The sequence below is a fragment of the Pristis pectinata genome, chromosome 9 (assembly GCF_009764475.1).
Source record: "Pristis pectinata isolate sPriPec2 chromosome 9, sPriPec2.1.pri, whole genome shotgun sequence".
Lineage (NCBI taxonomy): Eukaryota > Metazoa > Chordata > Chondrichthyes > Rhinopristiformes > Pristidae > Pristis > Pristis pectinata.
Genome location: NC_067413.1, coordinates 6,236,482 through 6,252,592, shown reverse-complemented (window position 1 = coordinate 6,252,592; position 16,111 = coordinate 6,236,482). Strand labels below are relative to the sequence as shown.

Genomic DNA, 16,111 nt, shown 5'->3' with positions numbered 1-16,111 from the left:
CCTCTCACATTCCAAAGACGTACGGGTTAGGAAGTTGTGGGCATGCTATGTTGGCGCCGGAAGTGCAGAACACTCTATGCAAAAGATGCATTTCACTGTGTGTTTCGATGTACATGTGACTTATAAAGATATCTTGTTGTCTAGCCCTCATTCCTTCCACCTTCCTCACTTCCTTCCACACCAGGTTACCTCCTTCTGTCCACTGACACCAACAAATTGCCTCCTCCTCCGTGTGACTGTGTGTTTGGGGGGGGGGGGGGGGGGGGGGGTGGAGGACAGAAAAAACTGCACACAATGCACGCATATTAATTTGCTAAATTTATTTCAACAAATCAACTTAGAAATTCATTGCATTTTAACAAACTTTAGAACATGTAAACATACTTGCTATGTTTTTGAAACAGGTATAAATACATTTGTTTAACTTTAGTAATCAAGGTAATTACAAAAGCACAACAAATACCACGTCATAACCAATTAAGGCAGGTTATCGGGAGCATAATGACCATTATTTAAACTTTGCAAAATTTTAGCAATCTGGTGTCAAACTCGGTAAGTCTTGACACAGAAGATTAGTGGACTAAGTACCATTAGTATCAGCTCATTTAACTTCGGCCCCATTTACTTCCACTGAGTAGTTTGAACATTTCACACCCACTTAAAAACAATAATCATGGCTTGGTATGATCAGGTTAACTCAAGGAGGCAGTGGAACATACAACGGTCCTTATCAAGAGAAAGTACGGCTGGTAAAGTTATTAAACAATGCATGTGACTTTGCATGCACTAGTTACTTCTAACAATACTTAGATGCCAACACTGCAAAGTAGAAACTGGAGATTTACCTGTGTGGTTATGGTTTAGGTTCTAACCTAAGTTTAATAATTGGTGTTTTTCTTTAGTACTTGTGCTTCATCTTTATGTTCAAACCTTGCATTTCAAGTAATTCCATTTGTCCACATCCAATTTAATTTCACCGCCCTGCTCCCCTTTCTGGCCTGCCGAGGTGGCTGGAAGCATCGCTGTGACCAACACCAATTGCTCTGCTGTCAATGATCAGTATCCAGTTAGTTTATGCTGTCTGCCAAAGCCTTGTGACTATTGATTGGCATCGACACCCATGCATCTTTGGGGAGCAGGGGCTAAATGCAGCGCAGAACCACACCCCAGGCTGTGCAGAACCACTTTAATCAATCGGTGGAATGGCATCACGAGATTACTTCTCAAGGAAGTATGTCCATGGGTATTTTGCCACACCTTTTCCGGATTTAGTTAGCACGAAATGCCACACACACACGTGGTGAATTTTTCCCCATCTACCCTTCCCACTGTTTTGAATCAGCCTTTAATGATTTGAAGCAAATTGCAATTTTCCTTTAACATTTTTCTTTCTAAACTACAGGTTAAGGCAGTAAAATGTCATTCCTGATATAAATTTAAATTCCGTCCACAAATATTAAAGCTATCTAAATGTTTACTTTCCCTTTTCCTTCCTGCTTGTCACTCAACCCAGTACAGTTTGAACACCATGCAATCTACATTTAATTGAGTTTTGCTAAAGCAATTCATTTGCTGCAGCTCACAGCCCCTCCCAAGGTCAGCAGCAGCTTCCATCCCTTTGAAATTAAACCTGGGTTTGGGAGGTGGTGGGGGGGGGGCAGCAGGGGTTGGGGGGGGAGAAATAGAATTGCAATGTTTATTCTAGAAATTAATCCTCATATGGCCTGGCCTTAATTTAAAAGACAGGCTCTCACTGAAGGTTTCTTGTGTGGAGCTAATGGTCATATGTGATTTGGTTCCGCAGGTATTTCTGAAACACTTTTTAAAAAAAAAATTAAATGTAAAAATCACACATTTCCTAGTGTCAACAAACTTAGACCCAGCATAAGTGGCTGTAGACAGCATCAGTGTGTTTCACTTGAAGCTTCTCACATTGTGTATCAAATCAAGTTGCTCATGCGCTTTGCAATAGGTTTTTTAATAAAAATTACAGTCAAATTTTCTATAAAATTCTGTACATTTTCACAAATTATTGCATAAACAGATTTCTTCAAGATCATTTTGCATAACAACTGACAACTGAATACAAAATAAAAAGCTCATGTTTCCCTTCTTGCCTTCTTCTTCTTCTTAATCTGCTTCGGTGACTCCCAGCTTCCCTCAGATTTTGCTGAAATAAGAAAAGAGAAATTATTTATTTTCAGGATCCGGGCACTGCCAGCAAGGGCTGCATCTCTTGCCCTGGAGAAGGTGGTGGTGATGAAGATGCTCCTGTAGTACAGTAGGGGCAGAACTTCCAGGATTTAGACGCAGTCGGGATGGGTGTGTGACTTGGAGAGGACCTTGCCGGGGCGGGTCTTGTCCTCCATGGCAATAGAGATCATGGGTTTGAGAGGACACTCCGAAGCACCATTACAATCACCAGACTAATCACACCTCTTTCATCATCAGACATCATCTCCAACAATAAATTCCATTTATAAAGCACCATCAACACAGCAAAAAACTTCAAAGCGTTATCAAAATTTGATGCCCAACTAAAAAAGGACAAAAACAATGGACAAAGGCGAGGGTCCAAGTCCACAGCTCCCTGAAAGTGGCTTCACAGGTTGATTCAGTGGTAAAGAAGGTGGCACGCTTGCCTTTATTAGTCGAGTCACTGAGTTCAAGAGTCAGGAAGTTATGTTGCAGCTTTAGAAAATTCCAGTTAGACTGTATCTGGAGAATTGCATTCAATTCTGGTTGTCCCACTATAGGAAGGATGTTGAGGGTTTGGAGAGGGTGCAGAAGAGGTTTACCAGGATGCTGCCTGGATTAGAGGGCAGGTGCTACAAGAAGTTGGACAAACTTGGGTGGTTTTCTCTGGAGCAGCAGAGGCTGAGGGGAGACCTGATAGAAGTTCATAAGATCATGAGAAGCAGAGTAGACAGCCAGTATCTTCTTCCTAGGGTCAAAACGTCTAATACTAGAGGGATGTGCGGGGTTTTATATACATAGACTGGCAGGTGCCTGGAATGCACTGCCAGAGGTGGTAGTGGAGGCAAATACAAAAGAGGTGTTTAAAAAGCACTCAGAAAGGCACATGAATGTACAGAGAATGGAGAGATATGGACAGAAGGCATTAGTTTAGTTAGGCATTTAATTACTAGTTTAATTAGTTCAGCACAACATTGTGGGCCGAAGGGCCTGTTCCTGTGCTGTATTGTTCTACGTTCTAAAGGCAGGCTTTAAAGAGCAGGGGGGAAGGAGTGGAGAGATTGGGAGGCTTCAGAAGGCAAATTTAGAGCTCAGGGCTTTCGTAACTGAAGGCACAACTACCAATGGTAGGACAATGAAAATTCAGGAAAGAGCAAAAGGCCAGAATTAGAGAAATGTGTCTTCAGTTTGTAAAGTATAGAGAAAGGGATTTCCAGAAATATGAGTTGCTGTGGTATGCATTAGAGCAGCAACAAATGAAGCACTGTCAGTATTCAACCAGTAGTAATGTTTCATTTGGCGGTGAATGATCAAACAAGCCATGTGAATGAACCCAACTGTATTTAAAGCTATAATGGTCATCTGTGTTCATGAAGACCCATTTAAATTCACTTCTCTTCGTCAGCTAGTAATCCAGAGACCTGAACAAAACAATCCAGAGACCAGGGTTCAAATCCCACCATGGTAGGCAAATTCAGTTCAAAACCTGGAATTTGGAAAAACATCTAGTCATAGCAATGATGACCACAAACCTCCCGGATTCTTGTAAAATTAAGAACTGGTTCATTAATGTCCTTTAGGAAGTCTGGCATACCTACCTGGTACGGCCTACAGGTAACATCAGACCCACCTCGTAATTGACTTCTGAAATAGCTCAAATGATTTAAAAAATGTTCTTGCTGCTGCTGAAATAAATTGTGTTCTTTTTAAATCTGTGCTGAATGTTACTTTGCCTAGATAGATGGTCATTTCACAGATAAGTGATTAGGCCCACTCACACAAGAAGTGAAAGGACATACAGTCCCTTTAGCCCTCTCTGCTGTTCACTAAGATTATGGCGAACATTTAACTTTACATTTATGTTCCCACCCAGTCCCCACTTGCTCAGTAACCAAAAAACTATTAACCCCATTCCCGATTGTACACAACGACTCAGCATCCACAACTCTGTGAATCAACTTCACAACCACATGGGTGAACAAATTTGTCATCTTGGCTCTTTTCAGAATCAGAACCAGGCTTATATGTCATGAAATTTGTTGTTCTGCAGCAGCAGTACAGTGCAAAGACTTAAAATTACTATAAAAAAAATTCTACTTGGCGAGTAGAATTAAGGAAAATTCCAAGGCTTTCTACACGTACATGAAGAACAAGAGGATGACTAATGACAGTTGGACTGCTCAGGGATAAAGGGGGAAACGTGCCCAGAGGAAGAGGAGGTAGGGGAGGTCCTGAACGAATACTTTGCTTCAGTGTTCACTTGGGAGAGGGACTTTGATGAATGTGAGGTCAGCGAAGAACAGGCTAATGTGCTGGACATGCTGAGGTTAAGAAAGAGGTAGCATTGGAGCTTTGGAAAAACGTTAGGATAGATAAGTCCCTGGGGCTGGATGGAATATACCCCAGGTTACTACGGGAAGCGAGGGAAGAGATTGCTGGGGCATTGACGATGATATTTGCATCCTCCCTGAACACAGGAGTGGTACCAGAAGATTGGAGGATGGCAAATGCTGTTCTCTTGTTCAAGAAAGGTAACATGGATAATCCTGGGAATTATAGACCAGTGAGTCTTACGTCAGTGGTGAGCAAACTATTGGAGAGGATTCTCAGGGACAGGATTTATCAGCATTTGGAGAAGCACAGTCTTATTAGGGATAGTCAGCATGGCTTTGTGAGGGGCAGGTCATACCTCATGAGCCTAATTGAATTTTTCGAGGTGACGACGAAATGAATAGATGCAGGTAGAGCGTGAATGTGGTGTATGTGGACTTTAATAAGGCGTTTGCCAAGGTCCCCCCATGGTAGGCTCATCCAAAAAAATCATGAGGCATGTGATCCGTGGAGACTTGGCTGCTTGGATTCAGAATGGGGTTGCCCACAGAAGGCAGAGGGTGGTAGATGGAGAGAATTCTGCCTGGAGGTCAGTGACCAGTGGTGTTCCACGGGGATCTGTTCTGGGACCCCTGCTCTTTGTGATTTTTGTAAATGACTTGGATGAGGAAGTGGAGGGATGGGTTAATAAGTATGCAGATGACACGAAGGTTGGAGGGGTTGTGGATAGTGTAGAAAGGTTACAACAGGATATAGACAGGATGCAGACTTGGGCAGAGAAGTGGCAGATGGAGTTCAATCCGGAGAAGCGTGAAGTGATACACTTTGGAAGAATGAACTTGAAGGTGGAATACAAGGTTAATGGCAGGATTCTTAGCAGTGTGCAGGAACAGAGGGATCTTGGGGTCCAAGTCCATATATCCCTTAAAGTTGCCATGCAAGTTGATAGGGTGATTAAGGCGGCGTATGGTGTGCTGGCCTTCATTAGTCAGGGGATTGAGTTCAAGAGCCGCCAGGTAATGTTGCAGCTCTATAAAATTCTGGTTAGACCACACTTGGCGTATTGTGTTCAGTTCTGGTCACCTTATTATAGGAAGGACGTGGAAGCTTTAGAGAGGGTGCAGAGGAGATTTACCTGGATGCTGCCTGGATTAGAGAACATGTCTTATGAGGAAAGATTGAGCGAGCTAGGGCTTTTCTCTTTGGAGTGACACAGGATGAGAGGCGACTTGATAGAGGTGTATAAGATTATGAGGGGCATAGATAGAGTGGATAGCCAGCACCTTTTCCCCAGGGCGGCAATGGCCAATACCAGAGGACATCAATTTAAGGTCAGAGGAGGGAAGTTTAGGGGAGATGTCAGAGGTAGTTTTTTTTTAAAAAAGAAAATAGAGCGGTGGGTGCCTGGACACACTGCCAGGGGTGGTGGTAGAGGCTGATACATTAGGGATGTTTAAAAGACTCTTAAATAGGCACATGGATGCAAGAAAAATGGAGGGTTATGGGCTGTGTAGGAGGGAAGGGTTAGATTGCTCATGGAGTAGGTGTTTATATAGGTCGGCACAACATCGTGGGCCAAAGGGCCCGTACTGTGCTGAACTGTTCTACGCTCCAAAGTTACAAAATAAATAGTGCAACAAAAGAAGGAATAATGAGGTGGTGTTTGTGGACCGTTCAGAAACCTGATGGCAGAGGGGAAGAAGCTGTTCCTAAATCCCTGAGTGTGGGTCACATTGTTAGACCACCATTGTTGTCTCAAACCTCCAGTCAGAAAACAACTGCCGAGCATCTACCCCGTCATTCTTTCTCAGAACCTTTCAGGTTCAATGCAATCATCTTATTTTATTTAGTCCCAATGTTCAACAAGACTCCAGGCCTCTTTTGGGTGTAATGTAGCTCTTAAGGAGAGAGGCTCCAATCATCATTCCACGTATCCAAAATGTGACTGGCATTTTGATTCTGCACTGCTCTATGTCAAAATCTAGTGCTGGTTCCTTGCTTGGTCTTTCCCCTCCCCCTCAAGCTGATACCAGCCAGGGTGCACAGAGCAACACCACTACTCACCACTTCTCTGGCTTGCAACTTCTTCCTTGTGGTATTTTAACTGATTACTGAATGTCAGTGGGAGGTTGAAAGTATCCTGACTGGTTGCACCATGGCCTGGTATGGCAATTCCAACACACAGGAATGCAAGAGGCTGCATAAAGTAGTGGACGCAGCCCGGTCCATCACGGGCACAGCCCTCCCCACCATCAAAAGCACCTACAGGAGGCGCTGCCTCAAGGTGGCATCTATCATCAAGGATCCCCACCATCCGGGTCACGCCCTCTTCACGCTGCTGTTCTGAGCCTGGTGATGTGGGAATTCAGGCGGAAGGTACAAAAGCCTGAATTCCCACATCACCAGGCTCAGGAACATCTGCTTTCCCACAACCATCAGGTTCTTGAACAGACCTACATAATCTTAACCCTACCTCAGCAGAGGAGCACTACGGACCACCTCTTGCACTGCTTGTTTCTAATTGTGATTTTGCACTAATGTCACTTGCAGTCTTTTTCTTCACTGTGTATAACTTATGTATAATTTATGTTCTGCGTTGTCTGAATCTGTGTGCCTGTGATGATGCTGCAAATTTTCCATTGTACCTGTACCTCACCGTACTTTTGCACATTTCAATAAACTCGACTCAAGGAAAAAAAAAGGCAATTAGGAGGCATTGACATCTCAAAATCATAAACCAAGGCGGTGGGCAAAACAACTTTGTACCATTTCCAAAGGGAGCGGTGCCTAAAGTTGTACAATCTTTCTACCCAAATCAAGTATTCTGAGTTACCCAAAGTAGCTGTTCCAAAGACCCAGATTCGATCCTGACCTCCAGTGCTGTCTGTGTGGAGTTCGCACGTTCTCCCTGGGTTTGTTCCAAGTGCTATGGTTTCCTCCCACATTCCAAAGGTATACTGGTAGGTTAAATTGGCTACCGTAAATTACCCACTAGTGCAAATGATAGGAGAACTGGGGGCATTTGATGGGCATATGAGAGAGATGTTACAGGGGGATAAGTGGGGCAATGGGACTGATGGTCGTCTCGTGACAACCAGCAGAGACTCAATGAACCGAGAGACAAGAGACTGCAGATACTGGAATCCAGAGCAGCACCTGTGCAGGGAAATGGACAGTAGACCTTTAATCCAGATGTTGCCTTAACCACTGAATTTCTCCAGCTTTTTGTTTGTCACTCAATAAACTGAATTACTTCCTTCTGAGTCTGTATGGAAATATGATACAAAACATGCATGATGCAATTCTTAGTTCTCTGGAATTTAGGAACTGTCTAACCAAGCTTGAGCAGACTTTATAAATTCAGAAACAAATTGGTAATCACACGAATTTCATTTCCGAAAGTTTGAGGCAGCTCAGGGAACAGTGCATCTGTAAAATTATTTAGTGTTCAGGTAAAGTTTTAAGTTTGCTGGACAATCATCATCATTCTTGGAGGAGGCAACAGGCAATGGAGTGAGGGAAATGGATAAGGTGCAGGGGTCTTTGGTGACAGCAGTATATATATTTTTAATTCCCTGACAACCAAGGTAGATACTATTCAGTCCACAACACCTACCTCAGCTCACAGAGCAATCCCAGTCCACTCCGTTTTCCCACAAACCATTCTTCCCACATTCTCTTCAACTCCCCAGATTCTGCCACTCACCCACACACTCAGGGTAATTTACAGCATATATTTTACCAATCACCCAGCACATCTTTGGCATGTGGGATGAAACCAGAGCATCTCGGAGAAACTCTCAACGTCACGGAGAATGTGCACGCTCCACACAGACGGCACTGGAGGTGAAGACAGAACCTGGGTTGCTGGAGCTGTGAATCTACCAGTTGTGCCAAATCCATACGCCACAAGTCTTTTAAATTCACTCATGCAATGTGGGTGATGTTGGTAAGACAAGTGTTTGTTGGCCACCTCACACTTGCTCTTAAACGAATGGCCTTCCAGAGGCTAAGGACATTCGGCATATCCCTGTTGACCATCACCAATTTTTACAGATGCACCATAGAAAGCATCCTATCTGGATGCATCACAGCTTGGTATGGTAACTGCTCTACCTGTGACCGCAAGAAACTGCAGAGAGTTGTGGACACAGCTCAGCGCATCACGGACACCAGCTGTGGACTTTGTCTGCCTCGGGAAAGCAACCAGCATAATCAAAGACCCCCACCCACCCCGGACATTCTCTCTTCTTCCCCCTCCCATTGGGCAGAAGATACAAAAGCTTGAGAATACGTATCACACCAGGATCAAGGACAGCTTCTACCCCACTGTTAGAAGACTCTTGAACTGACTTCTTGTACGATGAAGATGAATGCTTGATCTCTCAATCTACCTTGCCGTGATTCTTGCACCTAATTTGTCTGCCTGCACTGCACTTTCCCTGTAACTGTAACATTATATTCTGCATTCTGTCATTGCTTTTCCCTTTGGACTGCCTCGATGTTCTTATGTTTGGAAAGATCTGTATGGATGGCACACAAAGTTTTTCACTGTATCTTGGTACACGTGACGATAATAACCGATTAGTTGGGAGCCAACTACACTGCCATGGCTTTGGAATCATAGACAAGGACGTTGGTGAGCTAGTTGGCTTCTTAGCACAAGTGGATATGTTTCTAGATCATTAGCCCCAGTCTCTAGACTACCAGTTACCTTCCAGACAAGAGTCGGAAGGAGTTAAATTCTCAGCTCTCTGTTGACTAAAAGCCTCCTCTATTCCCACCTTGACAAAGATCACCCAACAGAACCACAGCACTGTGTGGAGCACACAGCACTGAAATACTCAGATGTGGCACATTTGACCCAAATACGCAACAACGTTCTTAAAAATAGCTTCAAGTTTCAAAGCTGAGGATAACACTGTTGTGTTGTACCTCACATGATGCATGTAAAATATGACAACTATAAATTGCATTTTGATGGCAGTACACTAAAAATACATTAACTGAGAAGATGAAGAGACAAATCAAAACTGCCACAAACAAGGCCGTTAATGTGAGAAACCACTTCAGTCCCAAAACCCAGAAATAGCTCAGTGTAAAAACAGTAACTCCCTCGACACTAAAATAATGCATTCACAGAACACAGACGTGTGGCTGATCTGTCAGTGCATTAGGTGGGGCTAGGGAGAGTCAAACCTCCGATGAAAGAACATAACAGCACAGTACAGGCCCTTCGGCCCACGATGTTGTGCCAACATTTTATCTTGCTCTAAGATCTATCTAACCCTTCCCTCCCACATAGCCCTCCATTTCTTTATCATTCACGTGCCTATCTAAGAGTCTCTCAAATGTCCCTAATGTATCTGCCCCCACAACCTCTGCTGGAAGTGCGTTCCACGCACCCACCACTCTCTGTGCAAGACACTTGCCTCTGACGTCCCCCTTATACCTTCCTCCAATCACCTTAAAATTATGTCCTCTTGCATGAGCCATTTTTGCCCAGGGAAAAAGTCTCTGACAGTCCACTCAATCTGTGCCTCTTATCATCTTGTACACCTCTATCAAGTCACCTCTCATCCTCCGCTCCAAACAGAAAAGCCCTAGCTTGCTCAGCCTATCCCCATAAGACGTGTTCTCCAATCCAGACAGCAACCTAGTAAATTTCCTCTGCACCCTCTCTAAAACTTCCACATCCTTTCTATAATGAGGCGACCAGAACTGAATGCAACACTCCAAGTGTGCTTAACATTGAGTGGCACTACCACTGCCTCGACCCCTCACCATCAACGTCATTGTGTCACCATTGATCAGAAACTCAACTGGACCAGCCACATAAATGCTGTGACTACAAGCAGGTCAGAGACTGGGTATCTCACAGAGATTCACTTACCTCCTAATAACCCAAGGCTTTCCTCTCTCTACAAAGCACACAATAGGAGTGTCATGGAATACTCTCTGCTTGCCTGGATGAGTGCAGTTCCAACAAGCTCAACGCCATCCAGGACAAAGATGCTTGCTTAATTAGCATCCCATCCATCATCCTGAACATTCACTCCTTCCACCATCAGCATACCATTGCTCCAGCTGCAAAAATGCTCTGCAGTTACTCATCTAGACTACTCCAACAACACCTACCAAATCGAGGGAGCTGTACCACTGAGGAGAGGGCTTCAGGCAATGAGACCACCACCACCTGCAAGTTCACATCCAGGTTACACACCATCCTGATTTTGAATATATCGCCTGTAAATCCTGGAACTCTCTACCCAACACTGTGGGAGCATCTCCACAAGTTCCTCAATGCTTCAAGGTGGCCAGCTCACCACCAGCTTCTCAAGGACAATTACGGAAAGACAATAACTCTTGTTGATACAACAATACCCTACCTACATGCCCGGCACTGTAATTTCTTCATTCAAGGGGGAACAATTAGGAAGAATCCAGATACTGACCTTGTGAAGGAGGCTGGCTATTCTGTTTAGCAACAGAAGCAGAAGGTTCTGACTCAGATAGTGTGTCTGGCACTTGGGAAGTGATATCCTGGGAAGAACTTTTCACAATGACAGCTGGTTCTTGGCTGATTACGACTGGCGGTGCCTCTTCAACCTGTGGAGAAACAACACCTCGTTGAAAAGGTTAAAGCACAACTTCTGAACTCTCAACATACACAGATGAAGACCCACAACCGAAACATTAGTCTGCCTTTCAACAACAGACACTTGTATAAATACAGAGAAACATTCCATTGCACTTCACAAAAGGCTTAAAGAGCAACAGATGCCGAGTTTAAGAACGGTGCGGCTGTAGTCTCCAAAGCTTTTAGAGGTGGCAATAAGGAAGAATTTAGAGCGTGGGGTTTAGGCAGCTAAAGGCTATTAGAAACCAAAAGTGGAAGAGGTGGGATGTGTAGAAGAGCCAAAGATTAGGGGAAAGCAGAGACACAGTTCTTGAGAAATAAAACTGAGGATAGGAACAACAGGGCTTTTAAATCCTGAGGAGAGTTTGTGAGCTGTGTGGTGGATGAGCAGGATAGAGGGAGTTCACTGAAGATACAGCTGCAGGATGCAGGCAGTAGACTTTGGAAGTTATTGTTACTGGAAGTCAGGTGGAATCGTCGAGAGTCTCAATCAGTTCACTCTGGAGCTCATCCATCAGAGTCAGGATGCCCCAATATTCAAGGCAGCAGTGCTGTGACTGCTTGCATGTGATTGACTTTTAATGTCATTATATAGTGTCTGCCACTGTACAGGATACATTCTGTGGCCTATTTTGTTTGGCTAATCCACAGCCATACTGCTTTAATTAAATTGTTAATTTTGTTAACCAGCCCTCCCTAAAATCTTTAATGGGAGGCACTCAATCCTCCACAGAGATGGGCTTTGTTCAGTTCTAAATTTCTACAGGTCTCTCATAAAACAGGATTCCTAGAATTTAACTCTCCTTTTCATCACAGTGAGAAATGTCTGTGGACTGACCAAAACACTATATAATTTGGCTCCAAGTTCTGCTAATTTAATTCCACTTTTGACCACACTGTTCAAAATGACTTTGTTAATTATCTTGAACAGATCAGATACACTGTTTACAAAGCCACATGAGTCTTTCCATTTCTTTAGCAATCTGAGGAACAAGCATCTTTTGATTAATATATCCATTTATGGGTGTGGCAAATTGTTAGCAAGGCCAAAACTTATTGTCCATCCCTAATTGCCCTTGAGAAGGTGGGGTGAGCCATGTAGTGAAGATGTTCCCATGGCAGGAAGTTGCAAGATCTAGACCTGCTGATACACTTTCAAGTCAGGGCGTGATGTGACTTGGAGGAGACTTGGTTTTCCCGTGCACCTGCTATTCTTGTTCCTCCTTAAGGTAGGAGATCATGAGTTAAGGAGGTGTTATCAGAGTAGCCTAGGCGAGTAAATGAATTTTGAAGATGGCACACACTGCAGCTATGCTGTGCCAGTGATGGAGGGAGTGAACATCAAAATGGTAGATTGAGTACCAACCAAATGAGGTCATTATCCTGAAAGGTCAACGTCTTCTCTCTCCATAAGTGTACTTGATCTGGTGAGTATCATGGAGCAACAAACATCTGCTGGAGGAACTCAATAGGTCAAGCACCATCTATTGAGGGGTGGAGGTGAAACTGTCAATGTTCCGGGTTGAAACCTTGCATCAGGAGTCCTGGTGCCAAATTCCTCCAGTTTATTATTTGTTGCTACTGAGTGTCATAGTCATTGAGTCAGAGTCACACAGCACAGAAGAAACAGGTCATCTGGCCCACAAAGTGCATGCGACTATCACCAATCCTACACTGATCCCATTTTATTCTCCCCATATTCCCATCATCTCTCCCAGCTTCTACCATTCACCTACACCAGGACAACTTAACAGTGACCAATGTCACTTCTTTGGGAATATGGGAGGAAACAGAAGCACCCGGAGGAAAATGACAGTCACAGGGAGAATGTACAAACTCCACACAGACAGCAGCGGAGGTCAGGATTGAACCGGGGTTGTTGGAGCTGTGAGGCAGCAGCTCTACCAGCTGCTCTTTGCTGTCCCAAAGTGTTCCCAGCATCTTCCATTTTATTTCAGGTTCCCAGTATAGGCTGTAAGTTTGCTTTTCTTGCTCATTCTTACCTCAGCTGGTTCACTAGTGCATATGGTTTCAACGGGTGAAGAACTCTCTTCTTCAGGCTGGGCTTGCACAAGCTGCTCCTGGTCTCCACAAGTAGGCTCCTTCTCCTGATCCTCCACCTCCTTTTTATTAAATTAAAATATTTAGACTGTAATACACTTATAAGTACAGAGTTGAGAACCTCAACTTTCCTTAAAGAAAACTGCTGAAAATTTGTACACTGGCATTTTAATCTCTGCATACAAGGCTTCTTTCTGAATTTTAACATCTGTCTTGCATCACTTAACTCAACTCCAAATCATGAGAAGAGACTGCAGATGTCGTAATCTGGAGCAAGAGACAAACTGCTGGAGGAACTCAGCGGGTCAGACAGCATCTGTGGAGACAGAGGGATGGTCGACGTTTTCTTGGGTTGAAATCCTGATGCAGGGCCTCAACCCAAAACGTGAACCACCCCTCTGCCTCCACAGATGCTGCCTGACCTGATGAGTTCCTCCAACAGTTTGCAATTTTTTCAACACCAAGCCATTTGTTCACCAACAGCAAGATTTTGTTGATTCAGATAACTTTGGGTATCAATGTAACCACGAGGTGATAAATCCAGGGTGATTAACCATTTCTTTAGATAGCTAGTGGGCAATTCTGCTATAAAAGACATCACTGGGAAAACTGATCGGTCCGTTAGCAGGTGTATGGTGCACCAAAAAAAAACGTACGGGCTACCAAAGTACACCAATTGAGAAATCAAGCAGCCCAGACTCACTTTTTTTAAGAAAATGCTTGCATTTACTTAGCATTTTTCATAGCCAATGAAGTATTTTTGGAGCATAACATTGTAGAAAATGCACAAGAACCAGCCCACTAGCAACAAGGTGATAAGAAACAGTCTGCTTTACAGATTTTTTGATGAGGGATCAAAGTGGGTATGTTACTTCAAACTTCTCTGCCTGTTTAAAACAGTGCCCTGGTATTTTTTTTTAAATATACACCCTGCTGAGAGCAGATGTGGCCTCAGTTTGATCTCATCCAAAAATCCACTCTTTTCAACTTGTACCATCATTCCTTCACTTAACCTCTCTTGCCTGCCACCCCATTACAGATCTTTCCTCACTTCTATTCCCTTTATCAAAAACCCTCAGTTTTTTTACTTCACTAACTTTGTAGCCAACCGACTCCATTAGCTTCGTATCATTTATAAATTGAGCCATCGGGTTTGTGACCCCCTAAGCTCTAGATTTTCCACATCAGTGTGCAATTATCCACACCTTATTTTGAAGGCACTTACGTTTCCTGGCAGGTTTTCAGCTAACACTTTAGTCCCTTTTTATTTAAACCTTTAACGAAACTACTGCTTCCATTTATAACGCTGATACATTTAATGTGTCTCCAGACAATACATACATCGCTGAAACCCTTTCAGAGGAACACTATACACATTCAAGACTTTATTCCTTTCACTGCTTTGCTATCTTTACAACCTCCATCACTTCTGCCATAACTTGTCATTAGTATCTCCACCCTGACACCGAGCTCTTTAGTACTGCCAAACAGAACAGAGTCAAACAGGAAAACCACTCTTCTTTTATACACAGACCAGCTGTTCTAAACAGCTTTCCAATTTGTGAAACTCCAAACACTCTCTCCACTTGAACCCCACCGTTATCTAGATCTCTTTTTACTAAATCTGCTTTTGCCCTCTCAGGCAGCTCATTCTCAACTGTAATACCTTGCTGCCTTTAGGAAAGTGATTTCCCTCTCTGGTTCTTTTATCTAACATCTACGTCCACTGGTTACTTATTTTCTTACGCAAACACAAATTAACCTACAGCCAAAAATCTGCAACTGCTTTTCCATTTCCACTTTCTTTCTCTCTACGTCACCCTTGCTGTCTGACCTACGGCACCTTTTTAAAACAAGATTGCAGCCAGCTTTTGAACTGCACCGGAGACGGACGCATGCTCACTTGTGCGGTAGCAGCAGTGTCATCAGCTTTTCTCTTCTTCTTCTTCTTCTTTTTGGATTTGCTGCTCGCAGAACCTTGCAAACCAGCATCTGCCTTTTCTTTATCTTCATCTGACACCTGCAAAATTTAACAAGAGAGTCTTTAAAAACATTGCAACTTCAATAATTCATTTCACACTGATGTCGAATTGCATGCATCTTCATCCAGACTGGCAAATAAAAAGGAAAATGTACAAATTAGAAAATATTCCATCCTGGAATATTTGCATAAAATATAGTTAACTTTTGCATCTCCTCAAATCAGTTTCATATAGAATCGAACTGAATTGGAGGCAGCCATTTGGGCAATGGTCCCTCTGCTGGTTTTCTAGAAGAGTTATCACTTAGTTCCCACCCTCCTGCTGTTCACTCACTGTCCTACAAATCTTCACTCTACGTGGAGAAAGTCACTACAGCAAAACTCTGATAATCCATTAGCCAATTGTTTGGAAATCCTAATGGTTCGGCATCTGCCTCACTCATTAGCACACTAAATTCTCGTCACCTATGTACCCCAGCTCCGTGCACTGGTGAGGTCAGCTGTGCATCATTGGGTGAGTAGGCTGGGATTGCAGTAGGATCTGGGGTCAGGAACGCTGAGGGTCCAGAGCACGGGCTGAGTTGAGGTCAATGACAGTTTGAAGCACTTTTACATTTGTTTATGTCAATCCAAAACATGCTAGCTGAAACTCAGAGACAGTTATACAGCAGGGAAACAGGTCCTTCAGCCCAACTCATCCAAGCCGGCCAAGATGTTCAACTAAGCTAGTCCCATTTGCGTTTGGCCCATATCCCTCTAAACCTTTCCTATCCATGTACCTATCCAGATATCTTTTAAATGACGTAATTGTACCCACTTCTACCACTTCCTCTGGCAGCTTGTCCCATATATCCACCACCTTCTGTGTGAAAAAGTTGCCCCTCAGGTCTCCTTTAAATGTT

General features: G+C 43.6%; 1 protein-coding gene across 1 annotated transcript in view; it reads right to left on the bottom strand.

Moving 5' to 3' along the window:
* Positions 1-305: 305 nt before the first annotated feature.
* Positions 306-16,111, bottom strand: part of mtdha (metadherin a) — a 71,358-nt gene continuing 55,552 nt past the window's right edge. Inside the window, exons 9-12 of the mRNA XM_052023535.1 lie at positions 15,132-15,248; positions 13,171-13,290; positions 10,983-11,136; positions 306-2,170 (exon numbers count right to left, since the gene is read on the bottom strand). Of these exons, the coding sequence (XP_051879495.1) occupies positions 2,100-2,170; positions 10,983-11,136; positions 13,171-13,290; positions 15,132-15,248 (462 nt within the window). The 3' untranslated portion in view covers positions 306-2,099. The remainder of the gene's footprint in view (positions 2,171-10,982; positions 11,137-13,170; positions 13,291-15,131; positions 15,249-16,111) is intronic.